Source organism: Poromitra crassiceps, assembly GCF_964638095.1.
Source record: "Poromitra crassiceps genome assembly, chromosome: 3".
Classification (NCBI taxonomy): domain Eukaryota; kingdom Metazoa; phylum Chordata; class Actinopteri; order Beryciformes; family Melamphaidae; genus Poromitra; species Poromitra crassiceps.
In genome coordinates, this window is record NC_139625.1 from 10,945,492 (window position 1) to 10,966,410 (window position 20,919).

Below are 20,919 nucleotides of genomic sequence, written 5' to 3' on the forward strand. Positions count from 1 at the left end.
CTTAATTCAGATTATTGGATTTTAGACTTTTAAATACTACACCGTGTCAAAGCGCGGAAGAGCGAACCATGAGCAAACCACTTGAAAAAGTGATCTGGGGACGCAACACTTGAGAACACTTGTGAACACCAACTGTACCGAAACATGTACACCAGTGGTTCTCGTGGTACGCGGGGCTCCCTCCCTCTTATACTTTCATATGCTGGTCCTTTCTGAGGTGGTACTTGGTGTAAAAAGGTTGAAAACCACTGATTGTAGACAACAGACGGGGCGAGGATACACTCCAGGCGTAGTTGATGATGCTTTTGAAAGTATCGATAGAAATAAGAGTTTGTAATTTATGCTTCGGTCAAAGGTTTCAATTGATTTCAGTTCAGTAGAACTACCAGAGTCTTTTCAATATGACAGGACCGGTTGAAAGCTGGTGAGAAAAACAGGTGAGGAAGCAGGCAGTGAGACCAGAACGCTGGAACAATTTATTTTATTTATATCATTTGATATTATGAGGTTTTCACAAACTAATCAGACTCAGGTCTGTCAACAGAAGAGTCAACAGACAAAATAAACTAAAAAAGTACTCAAAAGAAAAAAGCATGTCACTTTATATTTAAACATCAGACAGACATTCAAGGCTGATTTATGGTAGGGCATCCACACCTTTGATACGTTTCTCTGGACAGAAATGACCTATTTTCAACTGAAAAAAGTGTCTCCAGACTTTCCTTGCCTGTCGCAGACCTGGAGGATTTGGTTATGTCAGGGATATTGTCATATTTTGTCGCACAATGTGACTGGGTATAGTCGTATTTTGGTCTGTGACTTTATCGTACTTGTTCGAATTAGTTCAACTTAGTTCGTAGGTCGTAGCAAATATAGATGAAAAACTGGCATCGCCACCTGTATGATTCTTCAATGAAAGAATACAAAGATGCATAGCATTGACGCTGTAGAAAGAGATCACGATACCCTGAATATCACTATGTTACACTGCAAACGTCGGTGGAAAGATCTACAGGACAGTAGACTGTATGTTTACTATCCCTATCTTTTTTGGTCAGAGATTTTTTTTTTACAGTAGGTTAAACAATAACTACTCTGTGGTCGAGAAGACTATTCTGCATCATGGAACTTTAATGTTGGCTTGTGTCTCAACAGTCAAACGAACCTAATGTTCACCAAAGCATAAATTACAAATGTTGCAAGTCTCTCTCTTACTTTTTTTTTTACTTTTTTTTTTAAAAGTGTCGAGCCATAAATCAGCTCACTGTCTCCACTTCCTGTTCTGTCTCCTCCTTCAGCACATCCAGCATGGCCGCCGCGCCTCGTTTCAGGTGTGGATGGTTTACCGGCCCAGATGCTGCTGTCGCCATGGTAACATGTCAGCTGACACAGTAAGTAATCTTTATTTGTATAGTAAGTAAGTAATCTTTATTTGTATAGCACTTCTCAAAACAAAGTTACAAAGTGCTTCACACAACAAGATAAGAGATTATACATACTGAGGAATATAAAAGAAATACCCCATAATAAAACCAAAAGGAACAATCAAATAATGCAGTGTCTCCAGCAGCTCTACTCTGGCTTGGCTCTCTTGGCTGCAGGCTGCTCTTCCTCTGGAGCGGCCGTGGGCTCTGAAGAAGAGGAGAAGAACGGGTTCAGTGACGACCTACTGATCCACCATTTTTTCTTTCTTGCAGCTCACACGAGACCAGGGGGTTTCCCCACAGAGCTGCAGCGCCGGCTGCTATTGGTGTGATTGTGATTGGCGAGCTGCGCAATCACTGGACAGGCGACCTGTCAATCACGCCCCAAAACATAAGTCTGCTTTTATCGTCTATTGTCCTCTACCTGGGACCATGATTTACTCTAAATCAACATTAAGCTGTTTTAAAGAAGACTTGAAACTAGTGATTGAGACCAGAAACTAACTCATTAGGAAAGTGTTTACTGAGGTCATGAATCAAGTGAGAAATAAGAGGGTCATTTTCTCATTGACTTCTATACAATCAGACTTTGTTTTGCAGCCAGTGTAATTGGCCAGCCCCGTGCTGCCCAATAGAGAGAAGCTGGTAACTGAGGTTTCGTACCGTCCGACTGGAGCTCCGCCCCCTGCAGGTGGGAGGAGCCTGTGGACAGCTTGGTGGTGTAGATGATCCCACTGGCCGTTTTCCTGGTCTCTGACAACAAGAGAGAAAGAGTGAAATTACTTATCGATCCATAATAACTACTACTACTACAGTACTACTACTACTACTACTACTAATAAGAATAAGGTAATAATACTACTTGTAGTATTAGACTCCCTTTACACATGTCGAACTCACGGCCTGCGGGTTGAATCGCCGGCCCAGCACTTCAATTTATGTGGCCCGCGAGAGCTGGCAAAGAATGCTGCGTCAAAGACCGTGACAGCTAAAAATAGCTATCGTTCTAAAATGTTCAATAACCTTTGAACCGCTAATCCTATCCACATGCTTTAAAAGGTCAGAGTTTCTCAGCTTTTCAATGGCATCACATACAGTATCTCTCGTTTTGGACACACAGAAGCTCTGTAGTGAACATGGTTACACCATCAGGTTCTGCAGCATTTATTCGTCAAGGAAATCTGTCATTCTTCCTCTCTCTATATTATTAGTTAATCATTATATTAGTATTAGTAATATATTCAGTGTTACCTGAAGTAATAGTGGTGTTAGTATAGAGTAGTATGTGTTACCTGAGGTAATAGTAGTGTTAGTATATAGAGTAGTATGTGTGTGTGTTACCTGAAGTAATAGTAGTGTTAGTATAGAGTAGTATGTGTGTGTGTGTTACCTGAAGTAATAGTAGTGTTAGTATATAGTATGTTACCTGAAGTAATAGGTTTAGTATAGTAGTATGTGTTACCTGAAGTGACAGTAGTGTTACGGCGGGTTCACGCTTTAAAGGATGGGTTTTCCGTGGGGAATATGAATATATATTAAATCTCACGCCCCTAAGGTTTTCGAATCCGTTGAAATTCTTGAAATTGGAGCTTCACTCCCAGAGATATCAAGCATCTCTCACATATTTTTTGGGCCAGCCGACGCGTTTCGCGTCATCTGGCCTAAGTCCGCCTTGCGGAAGTCGTGCACCTATGAACTACAACTGTTGTTGGCCATGGTCCCGCCTCTAGAGGTCCTCCACGCCCCTTCAGAGGCCTTGACAAAAACCAAAAGGCAGCCATCTTTCCAACCGCCTAGCCTGCTGTAGCTAATATTAGCTTCCCATAGTTCCTTGCAAAGAGACCATTATCTCGGGAACGGAAGCACTAATCGACACGGGACTGGCGGCATTGGAAAGCTCGTCAAATTTTACATCTAGTAGTAGGTGGGTTGAAGTAACGAAATCAACGCTGAGCAATGTACCCGTTTTTACACATTTTTACAGAAAATAGTTACAACATCAGATGCGCGTAACTCCTACGAAAATGCCTTAAAATGCATGAATTTTTTTTTATGAAGACATCTCCCGACATATATACTTCAGTTTAAATGTGGTGCAATTTGGAGGCAATTTATTTTCGATTTATTTTCGATTTATTTCTTCTTCTCTCCATATATTATTGTCGAAGCCTTCTTCTTCTTCTTCTTTGAGTTTTATGGCGGTTGGCAAACATATATGTGCATTACCGCCACCTACTGGAGTTTGATATCAGCCAAATGCCTGAGGGGTGGGCATAAAAACGAAGGCCACGCGAGCCCAGTGCATTGTGGGAAATGTAGTATTTCGAGTCCCCGCACCCGCACCTCCCCCCCACCACCCCCCCCCACACACAGAGTGGATTTCGGTTGATATCTCTGTGAGTAAACCTCCAATTTCAAAAATTTCAACGGATTCGAAAACCTTAGGGGCGTGAGATTTAATATATATTCATATTCCCCACGGAAAACCCATCCTTTAAGCAACGCATAAGCAACGCATAAAATTTAGCAGATGAGAGCGTTCACACAGACCGCTGCCACGCTGCGCTGAAGCCATGCTCTCGCTGCGCCTACGCTGCGCTGCATTTATCGTTTAGGCGTCTGTTCTATTTTTCAGTGTCTAGGCGCGCTGAACTGTCAAGCTATGCAGGAAGTGAGCAACAAGAATGGCAAAGAGGGTCCTGTTTATCTTCACAATTTAACCAATTTCAAATTAAAATATTATTAATCACATTGTTGGCTGTTGTTTCTGACGGACTTGGGCCATATTTTCTACCGAGTTTGCCCAAAAGTTCTGCAGTATTCTGTTAGTATAGTAGTATGTGTGTATGTGTTACCTGAAGTAATAGTAGTGTTTAGGGATGCACCGATTGCCATTTTCTTGGCCGATTCCGATTTCCGATTTTTGAATAGTCTGACTTGCCGATACCGATTTTTGCCGATTCCGATTTTTTTTTCTAAAAACAACAATTGACAGCTTACACAAACGTTTTTGTAACTTTGTTTGAAAATTAAGATTCATAGAACAATTCTTACATCTAATGGGGATCCAAATAATCTTATCTTATCTTATCATTTGCATGAAGTAGGACCATCTCACTCAAACACATCTCAAAATAAAAGTGTTCCAGGTTAGGCTACTGGACAGAGCTTTTTGTGCAAATACAATGAATACAAAAATTAAATTAAATCCAATAGCCTATATCCCACAGCTATCTAACATCAAAATGATCCATGGACAAGGAGTTTATAGCCTGGCTCCAGACCAGTCCTCTTGAGTAGAGGGGAAATGAGTTTATGAGTTACAGTAACGATCTTCAGTCTGAATATCAGGCGGAGTTTACACACAGTCCGAAGTTTGGTATGCGTATTTTTATCTGCCATCCGAAAAAATATCGTCACGCACAGAAATCCTTGCACACTTGTGAGTCCGATGCATTTTTATTATTATGTCCGTCGTTCTATTTGTAATACGAAACAAATAGTCTCTCCTGTATCTACGTTACAACATGACTGACAGGCTGAGGCACCAGCGCTGATGTGGAATGGAAAAGGCAGGTCGGGGAATGGTGGACACAATGCTCGCGTTCACCTCGCCAAGTCGGCTGTGCACTGTGGCCGGGTGCAGCAGCACTGCTTCCCGGGTAGAGAGAGCAGAGAGAGGGGGGCCAGTGAGGTGAAGCGAGCCGCTCAGACTTGACTCCAGCCGAGCGGGACTCGGCCGCATCTCTGTCTCCACGGCTTATTTTCGACTTGCATGTGACAAACTGCGAGATTTGTCTACTTCACTGACGGTGAAAAAAACCACAACGAGGAAGGTATGCTGGCGTGTGTGGTGTGGTGGCTGGGTGCCTGTCTCGGTGCTTTGGGGTGCGCGCACGTCATGTGAAAATCGGCTCACAGAATCGGCTATTTAGAGTGACCGGCGCAGATCACCGATCGAGGCCGATCACGTGAAAATCGGCCATTTCCGGTCACGTGCCGATCGATCGGTGCATCCCTAGTAGTGTTAGTATAGTAGTATGTGTGTATGTGTTACCTGCGTGCAGCAGAGCAGAGTATTCTGTTAGTATAGTAGTATGTGTGTATGTGTTACCTGAAGTAATAGTAGTGTTAGTATAGTAGTATGTGTGTATGTGTTACCTGCGTGCAGCAGAGCAGAGCAGAGTATTCTGTTAGTATAGTAGTATGTGTGTATGTGTTAGCTGAAGTAATAGTAGTGTTAGTATAGTAGTATGTGTGTATGTGTTACCTGAAGTAATAGTAGTGTTAGTATAGTAGTATGTGTGTATGTGTTACCTGCGTGGAGCAGAGCAGAGCAGAGTATTCTGTTAGTATAGTAGTATGTGTGTATGTGTTACCTGAAGTAATAGTAGTGTTACTATAGTAGTATGTGTGTATGTGTTACCTGCGTGCAGCAGAGCAGACCGGCAGGTGGAGGACACTGCTTCTTTGGCGTTTTGCTCTGACAGTCCAAACAGCAGACCGCTGAGTCAGCGTTCAGGATGAATGAATGAATGAAAGCTTTAATGTCCCTCTGGGAATTTGTTTTCACAAAGAGCATAAAAGAATATGAAGAACATCAACAACCATATGTGACAGGCAGCACATCATGTAACATAAAACATACCATCAAACCTCTATAGAGCTCAACAGTCACGTGACAACGTGACGTCACCTTGGGTTCTGGTAAGAGTATTTCTCCATTACGTTTCGAAAAATCCTTCTAAGAGTTTTAAGCCTGGAACCAAGCCAACCGGCCTGAGACAGAAACGGGACCGTAAAACATTTGATTCAGAGTTGAAAAAACATTGGATAATGGGGGGCGGGTGGGAGTGCTGCGGACAAGACTGTGTAGATATTATATCGTAAGAGTGAAGAAACTACTCATCTGATTGAGCGACTGATTGAGCATTTCAGCCAATGAGAGCACTCTGAGCGGCAGTGGTTGGGACGAGCGGTATGAGCGGCCGCCATTAGACTATTAGCTCAATCGCTAACGTTATTGTAGATAAGGCTCAATTCCGTGCATTAATGTGAACGAACCGGGTAATGGATTTCAAAACGGGTGCCGGCGTTAAAAGCAGCGTGACTCGTAACAGCTTTGATAATATATCGGTCGTGGCTCATTGGTGGTTTTAGCCCTTTACTAAGCAAGCTGTGAGCTACGTTCGTATAGCCGAGCCAGAGACAGAACAGCCAGAGAGGGAAATGAGTACAGGTCAGCAATCACAGATGACCATACAGCGAGCTCCACCAATAAAAAGATCGATATTACATAGTGGGTAGTGTAGTACTTCTCCTGAAATACAGTATATATATATATGTAAAAATATAAATAATTACACATACAGTACTGACAGACCAAACAGAAGGATACAGGTTGGCGATGTCATAAGGGCCTCTGAGCTCCAGAGGCTGGGGAGAAAGAGAGACAGAGACACTCAATTTCAATGAGAAATGCTAATGATGCTAACAGTGCTAACAAAACACGATTTCAGACGGAAGCCCGTCTTTATTGTCACACGAACACACTACAACACATGCATGCGGCCACAACACACACTCATGCTGACGGTGGCCGGTGAAATATGTCCTCTGCATTTGACCCATCCAGGCTTGTCCTTTCCTCCGGGGGGCAGGCCAGGAGCAGTGGTCGCTATTTCTTTCCAGTGCCCGGGGACCACCCCGCAGGCGGGCTGGGTTGGCAAATTATGAAAATATCGCGGGTGCGGGCGGGGCAGGCTCAGAACGTGACAAAGCAACATTATTAAATAATTTAGAGCAGTGAAACACGCAGAGTAATTAACCTTAAGACGTGAACTCTCTCTCACACACGTAGGCCTGCACACAATCAGACAGACTCCTGCTGCACTCTCTATAGCCTACATTGAGTAAAGAAACTCTTCAATGAGGTAGCCTATGTGCTCTCAAAACAGACATTTTGGAAGGATTAGGCTATTCGCTGTTATTATTATTTGAAGTGTCCATAAAACTAATGCCACCGCAGATTTTCTGTTGTGGACTCGACTGTGATCTATTTGTCAAATTTACTGCAACGTGAGTAGGCTGTGAACAATTGAGAGCGCATGAGGTAATTAAAAGAAATCAGACAGCGAGTCTGGCCGTATCTGCAAGCCGTGTGCGCACCTGCTGCACTACTACGTTTAGTAGCCTACTACTGCAACATGGCCAATTGAGAGCACATGAGGTAATTATAAGAAATGGGGAAGAATAAGAACTGTTTCTGTAGCCTGTCTAGTGCCTACCTCTACCTGCTACCTCCATTTGAAACACTGCGGTCACGCCATCCGCACTTTGGGGAAGCGTAGTCGCGCTATCTGAAGACCATGGATTAATTGAAGAAAGACCGACATGAAAGCAGCAGCGCAACTCATCCAGAGCAGTAGGCTACAACTGTTGTCGCGCAGGCAGCATGTGAGTGTCTGTGTGTGTGTGTGTGAGAGAGAGAGAGAGGGGAGAGAGACAGAGTTATTAGCTACTTTTCACACATTGGAAGCTCTGCTGTGCTCCTCCTGAGTCCGGAGACATTGACATTAAATTGGCCGTTGTGGGCTGGGTTCGGAATTTTCAGATATTTTAACAGGCTGGGCGGGGCGGGCTGGCTCCAATGACGGGTTGGGTTGGGGCGGGCCTTAAAAAACCCTGACCCGCGCATCACTACTGGCTACCGTCCGTATGGTCGTTGTGTTCTGATCTGTACTGCACGCGACTGCAGGGGAAAACAAACTGAGCGCAAAAAAACCACTCCGTGAGCTGTGTTTTGTGCACAATGGAAGCACTCTCAACATGATTTTCATAGCGTTCTGACTGAAAGAAATACGCTTTTGGTGTGAATGTCCCCTTAGGAGAGTGGTAGCACGACTTAACTCATTGAGTGCCATGGACGGACATGTTCGTCATTTCAAATAGTAACGTAGAGTGCCAAGGACGGACATGTTCGTCAATTGCGTTTTTTGACGGTGGGGCGTCGATCAAAGCCTTCTGCCTCTCCTGTACAAATATTATAGCTATTGGAGGTCTATAACCTATTTTACAGAACCCTTAGGTGGCGACAGTGCTCTCCAGGTTAACAGAAAGGCAGAGAAAAACAGAGAATAAGTCGTTGGGGAAACGGAAATCGCATCGCATCCGTATGCATCGATATGCATGAAGCGTTTTAACGTTAGATGTGCCTGCAGCAGGCAGCAGCCAATCTGCTCCCACAATTGAGCTCCTCCATGTCCGCTGCGACAGGCTGTCGCCGACAGCCCATTCGCATGATCAGCCGTTATTATTCTCAACTGGAAGCATACAGTAGTAGCCGGTGACAAACACACGCGGAAAAAGCTGGATGTCGCCGACGCGCACCCTTCACAGTGCAGAGCAAACCCAGCAGAGAGCCACCTCCCATAAGGAGGAGTGTGCAGTTGAGGCGAGGCGGGGCGGGGGGGGGGGGGGGGCACGCAGAGCAGCACACAACACTGACCCAGACAGACCCAGGCAGCAGGACAGGGTTGGCAAACGCAAGCCAGAATATCCGATGCCCACCAGCAGCAAATCAAGATCAGCAAGAAGCTGCAACCAGCAGCACACGCAGGGGCCAGCGCTGCTGGTTGCAGCTAAAAATATTATTCTGCCAAACAAAATTCCCTGGCCTTCACTGTTTTATTGAAGGAAATTATTTTTGACGTGTGACTACATCAGAAAATTAGCTTCAGAGTCAGTGATGTGTTTGAAATGTTTAATTTCACAAAAGGGCCATTATCTCAGCTTCTAGAAAAAAACTGCTCTTTTTTGTTAAATCAAGCTATCTTCTCCGGCTGATAACTAAAGAACGGAAAATGATATCAATAAACCTGTTTTTGCTGATGATAGAAAAGAGTCTCATCGTTCTTTTTGCGTGTTCATTGTTTACATAGTAATATCACACAATATTCTGTGGGCCTCGAGAAATCACTGAAAAAAGCTCTGAAACTCTGGCACTGGGAGCGTCCGTTCTCCAAAAGTGGCTGGCACTCAATGAGTTAATACTGAATGTTGATAATATGCGTTTCCCCCCCCTATGTTTTTCTTTTCTTTTGTTTTCCTGTGTCTGACCCGGTTTGTTTGTCTTGTTCGTATGTTGTTCAGAAAGGTTGAAAATAAAATATCAACATGAGTTTAATTGTATGTTTAATAAGGAATATGTTATTTGCACCTGTATGTCAAATACGCAGAATTTAAAATGTTTAAGCACGTGTAAAGTATGCACCCGACACGTGCACCTATGTGCAGTGAATATGCCACTGTCTCTGACTTGTCTTATCACTATACTGCCTTATTGCTTGTTGTGTCTCTTGTTGTTTTTGCACCCATATGCCCTGTTATATTTGTACTATTTGCACTATGTTGTAAACGGAGTCCACAGCACAAGAATTTCACACGTGATACTTACCATGGAGTGACAATAAAAAAAAAAATAAAAAAAAAATAAAAAAAAAAAAACATTCGTAATAAAACATCTAAAAGCAAAAGTCTTAATCAGATGGGGGACCCCGGGACAAAATCTTATCAAATAGGGGTCTGTGGTGTAAAATGTAGAGGTCAGCGTATTTGGGGGTCAAAGTTCAATATAGTTGAACTTTTGCCGCTCAACCTGGCGAAAAATCAAGGTGCTGTGCCACACTTTTGGCTTGAAAACAATGGCCTTGCTCTGCGCAATACTGCAATTGCGCGTCTGATGTGAAACCCCTTGAAACTGGTTTTTCATCCGACAGCTTTTTCAGACTCAGACTAACCTGCTCCGCTCCGCTCGACAGGATCACATTCTGCAAGAGAGGAACACAACATTTACTCAACCTTTATTTCACCTTTATTTGCCCAGGTTAGTTAGATGTGGATAATATGTTAGAACAAACATAAATAAGACCAGGCACCACTGACTGTTTAAAAGATGGGACGATGCGTCTCCACTTCCTACCGCTATGCAAAAGTGAAGCTAAAATCTCTCGTGTATCTTGCTTGTGTGACGTCATTTGGAGGAGGAGTCTGCGCAGTAGAGTCGGGCGGTGGGATGGACAGCGCCCCCTCAGCCGTGCCGCCGTATGACAGAGGTTTGAGAGTGGCTGTCACAGATGTCAATCATGACATCATAAGGGGGTATGATTATATCGTCAAATAACTATGGAACTAGGAAGGTGGACCACCTGTTAAGTTCTGAAAATATGTTTTCATTAGCCTACTTCATTCCAGCTAAAGGTTATCACTTGTTTGTATGGCCAAGCCAGCGGTGCTAACGTTAGCGGCTCTTTGCAAACAGGGTGCATGTATCGCCATTCATAGCAGAGTACAACCAATACAGTTAGCTGGAATAAGACACTTATTTTCAGAACAACTTCAGTCCCGCCTCCCCAAGCCCTTCTCCCCCTTATTGCGGCTCCCCAATATTCCATAAGACTGATGTGATGCGGAGCCGGGAGCCCACAGACAGCCACTAGCTACTACGGAAAGATGGAACCAGCTACGGTTGCGTAAAAAGTTCAGGAGCTGGGAGGGGGCAGGAAAACGACACTGCAGTTCCATCTACCGGTGAGTGGTGACTACTGCACAGACTCTAGTCCCAAAATTACGTCACCCAGAGGAGGATCGCAGCGCTCTGATCTGGTGTATTTTGGCTTCACTTTTTATACCGGTAGCAAGTGGAGATGGGTTGTCCACATTATATGTCAATGGTCCGGACTCTTAGTACAAAGCTTGTTACCAAACCCTTAGATCAGAGTACATGATGTTATACCAGACAGTCTTCTCTTGTACATTGTGCTGCATTCGTTTATGGTAGGAGCTGGCAAGTGGCAAGTGGCCAACGCGTCATATCCGACCTATTTGCGTTCGAGATTGCACTGGGAAGTAGCAAGTAACATGACGCAAAATGACGCGTTTCATTCAATCTGATAAAAGTTTGATGTTTGTAAACAACATGCGTGGCCATCTTGAAATGACGTCAAATGACGCGGTGGGAGCTACTGGGGGTTGAGAAATCATACCCAAGTTTGCGGGTAGGATCTCCGAGTTATAGTGGCGTTTTATTTGATTTTTGCTAGTAGCAACTGGCAACTTGCCACATCCCACTTATAATCGAACGCGGCATTAGTCGTCATGTATAAAGCGTCCTGCCATGTGACTGTTGCGCATGCACACATTGCAATGACGATGCTGAAACCATATGTTGTGCAGCCCTACATGACGTCCATCTTTTATACAGTCAATGAACCCAGTGGAGTCCAGTAGAGTCCAGTAAAGGCCAGTAGAGTCAGTCTCACCTTGCCCTTGCAGGTCTCCACCAGACTGACGGCGTTGGCGATGCTGTAGCGCCTCATGGTGGAGTCTCTGATGGAGGGGACATAACACACCTCAAACACCAGGCCACGCTCCACTGCCTGAGAGAGAGACACCCAGACACACAGAGACAGAGCGAGAGAGAGACACAGACAGAATATGGATGGATGGATGGATGGATATCTGACACGACCAACGGAAGACAAAAACCACACAATTACAATAATAATATCAACAATAATACTAATAATAATTATTATTATGAAAAAGAATATTTTTGATAATAAGAATAAAGAAGTGTCTGACCACGTTGACCGGCGCTCTCTTGAAGAAGAAGGGAAGCTTCTCTGTCACTGTGATGCAGATGATGTCAACATCAAACATCGTACAGGCCGCCTGCACACACACACACACACACACACACACACACACACACACACAAACACACACACACACACACACACACACACACACACACACAACCATTTGTTCACATACATTTCGAAATTGCAGGGTTTTCCATGTCATTATAATACTTAGGTGCAGCGCCTAATAGTGTTTTCCACAGTGCCAAAGCCGGCTGGGAAAAATATGAGGAGAAAAGGTTTTCAATATGCAGCAAGCTAAAAGTCTAGCGAATGAAAATGTGTTGCCTGTCAGATGTGATATCTAGCTACATACAATAGGGGGCAGCGTAGGGCTGTTATTTTGCTCTGTGTACAGGCCAATCCTTGGCCTTCTCGTGTACAGTCCACGGTCGGCAGGAGTAAATACCCGGAGCGGAGTGTTCTTATTTTCCACACAACCCGGGACTCCAGACAACCACGGTTTCTGCAGGTTCAAGACTGTGTGTGTGCTGTGTGTGTGTGCTGTGTGCGTGTGCTGTGTGCGCGTGTGTGTGTGTGTGTGCGTGCTCACATGAAAGAGTTTCTCAGTGGTGGGTTGGACAGCCAGCAGGTCAAAGCAGCGATACTCTGGAACATCCTTCCTCTGCACACACACGCACGCGCACACACACACACACACACACACACACACACACACACACACACACAATTAAATCCTAAAATAATCACGTTGCGATTATTTTACTGAACATTTCAACTGGCATATAAATTGTGACAGTCTACAGAAACAGGTTTTCCAAGATTTTTTAGATTTTTCAGCAAAGGAGAAACTTTATAAATGAAAGATTGACTCTGAAGTTGTTTTTGCAACGTGCTGTGCTCATGTTGAGTGCAGAGAGCATAGCCTGTATGAACATATGGACGCAGCTCGCGTGATGTCACCCATTGTTTTTTTTGGGGCTCACGTTTTGAAGCCTTGAGGTTTGCCTTTTCACCGTCGCCATCTTGGCTATTTGGAGCCAGAAGAGACGTGAATTTGCACGAGAAAGAGCCGCAGCGCCACCTGCTATTGGTCTGTGATCTGCGAGCTGCGCGATCACTGGCTGGCTACTGCGCACGTCTCGGAGGAAGCCGGGTGCTAGGCTAAGAGCGGCGACCGGGGCAGCAGGGGCAAAGAGCGTGGAAGGAAAGAGACGACACTCCGGCCATTTTTGGAAACAGAAAGCGCCTCGCAGTGGTCAGCTGCGGTAGCGCTGGCCCCTATAATCAGCCTCTCTAAACAGTAACTCAACGGGAGTTGAACCTCGGGTCCTTTTCATTAGGTATTTATCTTGAAAAAACTAAACAAAGAAAACGAAAAATTTTGCTTAGTTTCCACAATATGGTTGTTGTTTTACATCCCTGCACTACACCACTTCAATCAAGATTTGCAGTACGCCCGGGAAAGGTGTGAATCCCCAAAGTTTAGAGTGTTCTCCCATTGAGTTACTGTTTAGAGAGGCTGATTATAGGGGCCAGCGCTACCGCAGCTGACCACTGCGAGCCTGTGCGAGGTTCTTTTGGCGCTGTCACGCTTCCAAAAATAAAAAATGGCGGAGGCTGCTGGGCGCTGATGTTGCAATGGGGCAATATGGAGCTGTCATTTCTTTCCATAAAAGTTCTTTGGCAGGGGGAACAATTTTCCAAGTACAATTGGGGAGAAAATGGGGGAAAGATCTCGAAAAACCTAAATAATAATAATAATAACAATAATAATAATAATAATAATAATAATAATAATAATAATAATAATAATAAAAATAAAAACTCATTAGTGTTTTGCTTGCACCTGTGGTTAGTTACCCTGCCTTTTCGACACAAAATGCCCCCCATGAAAAGGGTCTATAGGGTAACAACCGAGAGAAAGAGAAAAAGGTTCAGTGTAAAATGCAGGTTTGATGCCTTCATATCTCATTCATTAACAACACGTTCACTCGTGTTAGTTTGGAGACCTCGTTGACCCTGTTGGGCCACAGAAGAAAAGCAATTACGAGCTTGAATTCACCCAAAACTCGCAGTTCGTGCGACCAGCGGTGAGATGTCACATTGGGTAGGTTTGGTTTGGCATATCAACACAGTGAATAGAATAAGCAAACGTCAGATAGGTCGCGCCACCGTGTTTAACTCAGGTATACATCTTTAATGTTCTAATTTACGGCTGAAAATGACGACAGAAATGAAACAATAAACAAGTTTGTGATATCTCCCCGGAAGGGACCTGTTGTTGTTGACGCAACGTCACGGTGATTGGCTCTATACAACATGCACACCGCTATTTCATGCCAATAGCGAGCCGCAGGGATGACGTATTTTTGTAGTCAGAACGCGGAAGTCCCGGACTTCCTGGTTCTTCACTGTTTCTGTCTATGGGATTTTTGAATGGGTTTTTGCCGCGATGCTTCAAATACGGTCTCTGGGCAACGCAAGATTAATCAAACGCGAACCAGAGTTCAGTCGGATAATCTTCACACATGAGGACCACTTTCATGAGTTTTGTAGCGTAAATGCGAGCCCTAGAAGTAAAAAGCTCGAGCTAAGCTAATTCAGAACTACACACTGTCGCATAGGCTTCCACGTCACGTCAGCACTCAACCTGGACTGTTGTTGATGTGTGCACTGATTACCCCGGGCTGAACGGGGCTGAACCAGGCGAGGGAAAGATAATTTCCGTGTTCGTCCTTTGAAGTGGTGACGTTATTGACGTATATATCCCCATCGACTCAAGAGTGTAGTCTCATTTAGCCGTTTGCTAGCTAGCCGCCCTTTTAACGCCACGTAAAAGCTTCAAAACTCGTAAAAGTGGTCCTCGTGTGTGAAGATGATATTACTAAACACTGGTTCGCGTTTGATTAAGCCAGCGTTGCCCAGAGAGATTATTAGAAGCATCGCGCCAAAAACCCATTCAAAACTCCCATAGGCAAAAACAGTGAAGAACCGGGACTGTTAGCATCGATGATTTCCGGACTCGTTTCTGCGGCTCTCTATAACGACTCTTTGAACTGAACATGTGACCCTGGTGTTGAAGGAATGGGTTCAACAGTGAGGTTGACGGGCTTCGGAAGAGGATCAGAGACTCACAAAGTGACCGGAGTCTGACACCACGATGGTCAGTCTGTTCAGCACTCTGATAGGCCTGGACCGACCCTGAGAGAGTGGGGGGTGGTGCAGATGGGGAGAGAGACGGGGGAGAGAGACAGAGGGGGGGGGAGAGAAGGGAGAGAGAGAGGGGCATAGGGGGAGATAGGAGGTAGATGGGGATAGAGAGAGACAGAGGGGGACAGAGACAGGGGAGATAGGGGGGCAGATGGGGAAAGAGACGGGGGAGAGAGACAGAGGGGGGGGGGAGAAGGGAGAGAGAGAGGGGCATAGGGGGAGATAGAAGGTAGATGGGGAGAGAGAGAGGGGGAGAGAGACAGAGGGGGACAGAGACAGGGGAGATAGGGGGGCAGATGGGGAGAGAGAGGGGGAGAGAGAAGGGGGAGAGGGGGGGAGGGAGGGAGGTTTGTAATACAAGTGTGGTGAGGATTGCATTTTAAGACAGTTAGCCTCCAGTCTGTAGGTGGCACTATAGCTGGTGTTGTAAGCTTTGAATTCACTTCATCCCCACCCCCTTACTATAAATACTGTAAGCCAGAGGTTCTCAAATGTTATTCAGCCAAGGACCCCTTACAAGATAGAAAATATACCGGGGACCCCCTCATTCTGATTGTGATTTTGGGCTAAGGTTAATTGTTTCCACGGTAACATGCTTGACTTGTAAATTGATAGGTTTGTTAGATTAGAATGTAATCCATGAAGCATTTTAGAAAAATATTTTCGTTGAACTATGAAGCTTTTGCACACACACAAAAAAAAGGGGTTTTATTTTTATTTTCCTGAAAACTTTTCGCAGACCCCCTGGCAAAGTGCCACAGACCCCCATTTGAGAACCACTGCTGTAAGCTGCTCTCACTAGGGGGAGATATCTACCAGCTGTGATCCTGTGTGATAAAGATCTGCTACCTCAAATTGTTCTCTGGAATAAATATGTATTTAAACTTTACAACTTTGTAATTTTTCATACGACACAAGACAAAACCTGTTGAATATCCAGAAACATTTGAAATATGAAATAGCCATCGTCATCATCTCAGGGTTCCCACACCTTTCTAAACATTAAATTCAAGGACTTTCCAGGCCCAATTCCCTCCCATTCAAGGACCCAACACAGCACAGTTTGAGACACAGATCATCAAGGTTAATTACTGTTACAACACAGAATTTTTACATTTTCCCAGCATAGCTGAAGGTTAGCTTAACGTTAGCTCTCTGGCTATTTAACCTGCATAGCTGAAGGTTAGCTTAATGTTAGCTCTCTGGCTGTTGAACCTGCATCATGTGACTTCAGTCCCTCCTGCACGTCATGTGTTGTAAGCTTTCTGGAGGCAGGTGAGACACACAGATAGACAGACAGCCGTTTGAACCTAGCTTATTGAGTAAATATCTATAGGACTTCAGTTTCTATTCTTACACAAAATATATCAAATCAAGCACTTTCAATGGCCCATGTATTCATAGTATTCCGATGATGTCACAAGCCTTTTTCCTACCAATATGGCGCTACAATACACACAGCTCATTGGCTGTAAGTGTCACTTGATTTGTAATCGCCTGTTAATTGATCACAGTCACCTGTTGTTTTCCTACCAAAATGGCCGTGTGGTGATATAACAGAATTCTATCAATAACTATGTCTATTGTCAAAAACTTTCAAGGCCTTGATTTTTCCTCTTTTCTTAAATTCAAACAAACTTTCAAGGGTTTCAAGGCCCCGTGGGAACCCTGCCATCTTCATGGTACCTGGACTATGTTAGGGTTATATCTTCATGGTACCTGGACTATGTTAGGGTTACATCTTCATGGTACCTGGACTATGGGCAGCTGGTCAAACAGCTCCGAGACTGCAGTGGGTTTGGGGAACTCCTGAGAACAGAGACAGAGGGCTGGGTAATGACAAGGACCTCACGATACGATACGTATCATCACAATACATGGGTCACCATACGCTTGAATCACAATACATGGTGATACAATACATATTGAGATATATTGCAAGTACAGCTGAAATGTGCTGTATACCACCCAGGTAGTGTAATAATATGCATGTCACGTGACAATCAAGCATTTCGGACTTCCGTTGGCTCTCTTCAATGACACTCATCACAGCTATGCCCACAACCTTCCCAGCATGCAGTGCGTCTCCTCACCTGCTTCTTCCTGCCGGTGGGTTGGAACACGTAGTTTATGGCCACTGTCGAGTATCCCACTGCAGGGAGGAGAGGAGGCGGAGCCTGGTTAGTGATAGGGATGCAAATGTTGATCAATTTCCTTAATCAATGAATTGGTCATGTTAACGATCAATTAATCATATTAAAAAACAGCTTCTGACATGGAAAATATAAAATGCAGGGTTTTACACCTGTCTTTACGCCTAACCAACAAGTTGATCAACCAACTAAACTTCCTGCATTAGCTTCTGTCATTGTGCTTGTGGATGTGACATATTTCAACATAGTATTACAATAATGAATACTGGCCCTTTAATAGACATTTGATCTGGGATTAAGCTCCATATTTAGTTTTAGGATTGAGTGGTGCTACGCAATTGCAAATATCTGTTACGCTGTAACAAATATTACAGCAGTATCCACCCCCCCCACACACACACACACACACACACACCAGTCTACCGATGACAGGGGGTTCCCAAACTTTTGCATGCCAAGGCCCCCCAAATAGCATTAGCCTTTGGCCGCCGCCCCCCCTCCCCCACCCCCCACCCATTGCAAGATGTCTTTAAAATTGACAATACTATTGAAAATGTCAAAAGTCACTTCCATCCAACCTCAGAATATATGTCCTTACTTTTATTAATGTAATAGCCTAGTAATTACATTTGTATCTCAAATCTTTTCTTTTCTGTTTTCCATTATAAACATTGTTCCAGAGTCAGACTACTGTACACCAGGGGGAAATGACAATGAATGTGATGATGACTGGCAGACAATTAAGACAGGTGGGCATGGCAAATATGATTTGTATGTGGAAGGAAAGGATTCAATTATATTTGTTAAAACACTTGTACCCTCCTAGTCCATCTGATGGACTTTTCCTGCATTCGCGTATGGGCCGTTTCGGCATTTTTTGAGTATATGGTCTTAAACTAAGGCTAGGTATTTTTTTGGGGGTATTTGACAAAAATCAATCATAGTTATCAAATTTATACGATCCTAAGACCTATTTTCAAAAATACTCCTCAATCTCGCGTTGGTCCATCTGATGGACCCATTGACTTCCATTGAAACCACTCTATTGGTACTCCCAGCAAATTTTCACAAAATTAATTTATTTCATTTATTTCAGCGGGCATCCTGGACCAAATACCTTGAACTTTGACCTTAATATCTAACCTTGGAGTTGGTAGAAATTTTGGGGGAGTTACATGGTCTCAAAGTCCATTGCATAGTTGTCCCATTGATTTCAATGTTAATTTTGCACAAAAAGAACATTTTTTTTTTACTTCCAGCAAATTTTTCAAAAAATCATTATTTCCTTGATGTTACACATCTCACCTTGACTCAAGCGGTTAAAATTGTAGTTTCTAATGTGTTTGCCTATTTCCCCATATTCCCCCAGTTTTGGCATAGCAATCAATTCCATACAGTTTACATGAAATGTAAAAAAAACTGATTCCTATGCCAAAGATGGGAAAATATTATAAAACTGAATTTGACAGTCCACACTACTGATTTGAAGCCTTTAGACCAGGATAGATGCTGGACTAAAGCTCGTTTGTGTTTTTTGGGGAAAATGGCTGGTAGTCCAAAACTTGCGCTTTTTGGATTTTTGGCTCAAAATATGAAAAAATACTATTTTTACAAAAAATCACAAAAAATACAAAAACCCACTGATGATGTCACAATGTCTGTGACATCATCAGTAATGTCATCAGTGACATATTATTGACAAAAAATAATCTCATGACATCACTGATGATGTCATAGGCTAGTGATGTCATAGCTATTGTGACATCATGCCTGCGAATCTTTGATACTAGGCATCTTGCAGTGGTGACTTTTGTAAAACACCCCAACCTGCCCATAATATCAGACCCAAAGCCAGTTTGTCTTTATGGAAATGAAAAAAAAAAATCACTTTTTTTTTATGTACTTTTTTTTTTTTTACTGTACTTACTGTACACTGGCATTTGAGGGGTTAAAATTCGAATAGGTATGAAATGTTGGTATGAGGTATTAGGGAAGAAGTTACCAATGAATTATAAACAGTCAAAAATTTAAAAATTTAAATTAATATTTATAAATTAGTACAGTATTCCCGTTAAGGTCCATCAGATGGACCAACGTGAGTTTGAGGATTCCGCGCCTGCAGGGTACAAGGGTTAATACTACACTAAATATAACTATACAATTATAATTATAAAAAATATATTATTTATTTAGTATACTGTAGTGTTATAAGTGAATAATTTCCTTCACAATAAAGATTTTTTTAAAGCATTTCCATTAATTTGCTGAGGCCCCCCTAGTGCCCCCTGGCGGTCCCCGGCCCCCACTTTGAAAACCATTGGCCTATGAAATGTTAAATAAGCTTACCATCCATCATACACGCCGGCCGATTCATAATAGTTTGGTTAGTACACAGTACTGTAACCCCCCCCCCACACACACACACACACACACACACACACACGTTAAAGTAGAGAAGCGTAAAAGTGACAGCTTTCTGAATGGAGTTTGGTGAAAAACAGAGGGGATCTGAACTCATCAACTCCACCGACCAGTCAACATACAGTAGTAGTTATCTCTCTCTTAACGCTTCAAAATAAGAATGCTTATTTACACGCCGATTCTTCCCTGCCCCTCATAATTTGTACAGCCGTGTCACACTTTGTTCTTCTAACACGTTTGGAGAAGAAGCCAAAACGCGACAGATTTCTGAATGGAGTTTGGAGTACAGCTCAATACAGTTCAATCTGCACTCAACATCAGAAAGAGCAGAGAAACCCTCAACTAACCACCGGAGAGTCTGAAGCGAGACTAACTCAAACAATTATCGACTTATCTCAACAATTAACTCAAACATGATAACCTATAATAGCCTAAGTCACGTTAGCAGCCGTATATAGCGAGCTAGCTGAGAGAGATAGCCTTAGCACGCACGCACGCGCGCACACACACACACACACACACACACACACACACACACACACACACACACACACACACACACACACACACACACACACACACACACACACACACACACACACACACACACACACACACACACACACACACACACACACACACACACACACACACACACATACTCACGGCTGGCGGCGGTCTGTATGACGCGCTGCAATCTGTGGCTGTCTGTGGCAGGGCTCGAGCTCACGTTAAGATCCATAAACACAGACATGATGCAGGAGAGGCAGGGACATGTGGAGCCGCACAGCCTTCTTCTTCATCTTCTTCGCGGGTCTTACGGCGGTTGGCAAACAGCTTTTGGTGCATCATCGCCACCTACTGGGATTTTGTAGTTTCTACAATGCAGTCGCACAGCCTCATGGGACGTGCACTTCTTCTTCTTCTTCTTCTTCTTCTTCTTCTTCTTCTTCTTCTTCTTCTTCTTCTTCTTCTTCTTCTTCTTCTTCTTCTTCTTCTTCTTCTTCTTCTTCTTCTTCTTCTTCTTCTTCTTCTTCTTCTTCTTCT

At 43.7% G+C, this 20,919-nt stretch overlaps 1 protein-coding gene across 3 annotated transcripts; it reads right to left on the reverse strand.

Moving 5' to 3' along the window:
- Positions 1–510: 510 nt before the first annotated feature.
- rpp30 (ribonuclease P/MRP 30 subunit) lies at positions 511–20,667 on the reverse strand. 3 transcript variants are annotated; one of them, XM_083634413.1, is made up of 12 exons: positions 20,539–20,667; positions 17,392–17,450; positions 17,051–17,107; positions 15,224–15,289; positions 12,678–12,749; positions 12,069–12,155; positions 11,744–11,860; positions 10,223–10,252; positions 6,795–6,860; positions 5,851–5,979; positions 2,088–2,177; positions 511–1,631 (listed from the first exon to the last, which is right to left on the reverse strand). In XM_083634413.1, the coding sequence occupies exons 1-12, from the start codon at positions 20,624–20,626 to the stop codon at positions 1,470–1,472; spliced, it is 1,023 nt and encodes a 340-aa protein (XP_083490539.1). In that variant the 5' UTR covers positions 20,627–20,667; the 3' UTR covers positions 511–1,469. The 3 variants fall into 3 exon arrangements, with proteins under 3 accessions (XP_083490539.1, XP_083490538.1, XP_083490540.1); XM_083634412.1 differs by having other exon boundaries at positions 12,066–12,155; XM_083634414.1 differs by having other exon boundaries at positions 1,473–1,631; positions 5,851–5,930; positions 6,823–6,860; positions 12,066–12,155.
- Between the last annotated feature and the right edge of the window lie 252 nt (positions 20,668–20,919).

Coding starts and splice junctions, on each gene's coding strand:
- rpp30 (XM_083634412.1), bottom strand. CDS start 20,626: ATGTCTGTGTTTATGGATCTTAACGTGAGCTCGAGCCCTGCCACAGAC. Junction 12,156..12,677: donor CCACTGAGAAACTCTTTCAT/GTGAGCACGCAC, acceptor GTGTGTGTGCAG/GCGGCCTGTACGATGTTTGA. Junction 11,861..12,065: donor AGAGAGCGCCGGTCAACGTG/GTCAGACACTTC, acceptor TCTCTCTCTCAG/GCAGTGGAGCGTGGCCTGGT.